Source organism: Notothenia coriiceps, unplaced genomic scaffold (genome assembly GCF_000735185.1).
Source record: "Notothenia coriiceps isolate Sejong01 unplaced genomic scaffold, NC01 NC01_scaffold00019761, whole genome shotgun sequence".
Taxonomy (NCBI): Eukaryota; Metazoa; Chordata; class Actinopteri; order Perciformes; family Nototheniidae; genus Notothenia; species Notothenia coriiceps.
Window position 1 is genome coordinate 106,178 of NW_011352462.1, and position 2,302 is coordinate 108,479.

Genomic DNA, 2,302 nt, shown 5'->3' on the forward strand with positions numbered 1-2,302 from the left:
GTAAAAAGTACCCATAACTAGCAGCTGTTTTAAAGAGTACCTGACCTCCCTTTATATTAATAGAACAATAATGTCATTGTTAGCTAATGAATGTTTCCATGCTGAACAACGGCAACATGACAACGTTTTCATTGGTCCCTCTTCTTTAGAGAAGACCAGGAAATGATGGATACACGGATCGTGTTCAAATCAATAGGCACGCAATGACTCTAAATAATAATGATCACGACACCAAACACACATTCAGACTAAAGGAACCAGCCTGTTTGGAAAATGAGAGAAGTAGAAAGTACAGGTATTTGAGTTCAACATGTAAGAAGTAGAAAGTACAGGTATTTGTGTTCAACATGTAAGAAGTAGAAAGTACAGGTATTTGAGTTCAACATGTAAGAAGTAGAAAGTACAGGTATTTGTGTTTAAAATGTAAGAAGTCAAAGTAAAAAGTCGGCAGAAAATAAGTAGTGGAGTAAAGTACTGATACCAGAAACATGAACTAAAGTACAGTAACAAAGTATTCGTACTCCACTACTTCCAACCACTGCATATTAACAATTATTAATTAATTGTTCCCGCTTCCTGTGAGTAACGGTGAGTGAACCCTCACCATGTCCCTCTCGTGGTCGTGGATGTCTTTGATGATGAAGATCATGTCGAATCGGGACAAGATGGTGGGCATGAAGTCGATGTTGTCTTCGCCCTTCGTGTCGTCCCAGCGTCCGAACACAGAGTTAGCGGCAGCGAGGACGGAGCAGCGGGAGTTCAGAGTGGTGGTGATACCGGCCTGTGGGGAGGAGAGGGGGGGGGTTTAGTTCAGTGCATGAGGGACGTTGGGATCTTAACCCTCGGAGAAACTGCCCCGAAAATGCACTTGAAATAATAAGTTGATAATTTTTACATATTCTTTTTTTCACATTTACCAGGGATAAATAAGGTATTTTCATTCATATATAACAGAATACACACATTTATGATGTAATGGTTGTGGGATCAATAACTGGGGTTTTAACTGGTTTCAATGGTTAATCTCACAGACTGTAGTGTGAATGTCTGTATGCATGCCATATGCACCAACAAAACCAAAATAAATATGTAAAGCAATTTAAAGCCTTAAAAAGTCTCAAGTGAGGAGTTAAAAAAACACAAGTGTATAAATACCTTGGCGATGGAGATGGTCTGCTGCTCCATGGCTTCATGAATGGCCACTCTGTCGTCCTCTCTCATCTGAAATACAACAAAATATATCACTTTAATCCTCAAACACAAATTAAATCAAACTTCCTCCGTCTAAAGAGTGGCGCAGGAATGAGTCCTAAAACCCAGAAATGAGTCATCATAGATTATAAAGTTTTGTCCTACGCCATAAAATACGCCACCTTTTAGGCTGTAGTTCATTTTATTATAGCCCAACATTAGCCACCTTTAGCTTAGCGGTGGTGACGTGAAGTCATGTGACCGTGCCTTTTATTATAGCCCAACATTAGCCAACTTTAGCTTAGCGGTGGTGACGTGAAGTCATGTGACCGTGCTGTAGTTCCTTTATAGCCCAACATTAGCCACCTTTAGCTTAGCGGTGGTGACGTGAAGTCATGTGACCGTGCTGTAGTTCCTTTATAGCCCAACATTAGCCTCCTTTAGCTTAGCGGTGGTGACGTGAAGTCATGTGACCGTGCTGTAGTTCCTTTATAGCCCAACATTAGCCTCCTTTAGCTTAGCGGTGGTGACGTGAAGTCATGTGACCGTGCTGTAGTTCCTTTATAGCCCAACATTAGCCTCCTTTAGCTTAGCGGTGGTGACGTGAAGTCATGTGACCGTGCGTCCTATATAAAAATCCCATTGTCCTCTTGTGTAGGGAACCAGGGAGATGGTGCCTTCAGGGTCTACTTCTAGTAATAAGTCATCCCTGCACCACTATAATACAAAAACACTTTTATTTTCTTACCTTGTCGAACTCGTCGATGCACACCACTCCTCCGTCGGCCAGCACCATGGCCCCCCCCTCCATGATGAAACCCCGGGTGTTGGGGTCTCTCAGAACTGAGGCGGTGAGACCGGCGGCGCTGCTGCCTTTACCTGAAGTGTACACCTGAAGAGAAACGATTCAGCATCAGAGGATTCACAAACCACCAGAGATGGAGAAAGTACACACAAACTTTACTCAAGTAAAAGTAAAGAGGCTTTGAAATGTACTTCAGTAAAAAGTACCCATAACTAGCAGCTGTTTTAAAGAGTACCTGACCTCCCTTTATATTAATAGAACAATAATGTCATTGTTAGCTAATGAATGTTTCCATGGTGAACAACG

General features: G+C 42.1%; 1 protein-coding gene across 1 annotated transcript; it reads right to left on the bottom strand.

Moving 5' to 3' along the window:
* Positions 1-559: 559 nt before the first annotated feature.
* mcm5 (minichromosome maintenance complex component 5) lies at positions 560-2,083 on the bottom strand (the record flags this gene model as incomplete). Its single annotated transcript, XM_010779029.1, has 3 exons — positions 560-781; positions 1,156-1,221; positions 1,940-2,083. Coding segments are annotated over 3 exons (432 nt in total), but the record flags the coding sequence as incomplete, so codon positions are not given.
* Between the last annotated feature and the right edge of the window lie 219 nt (positions 2,084-2,302).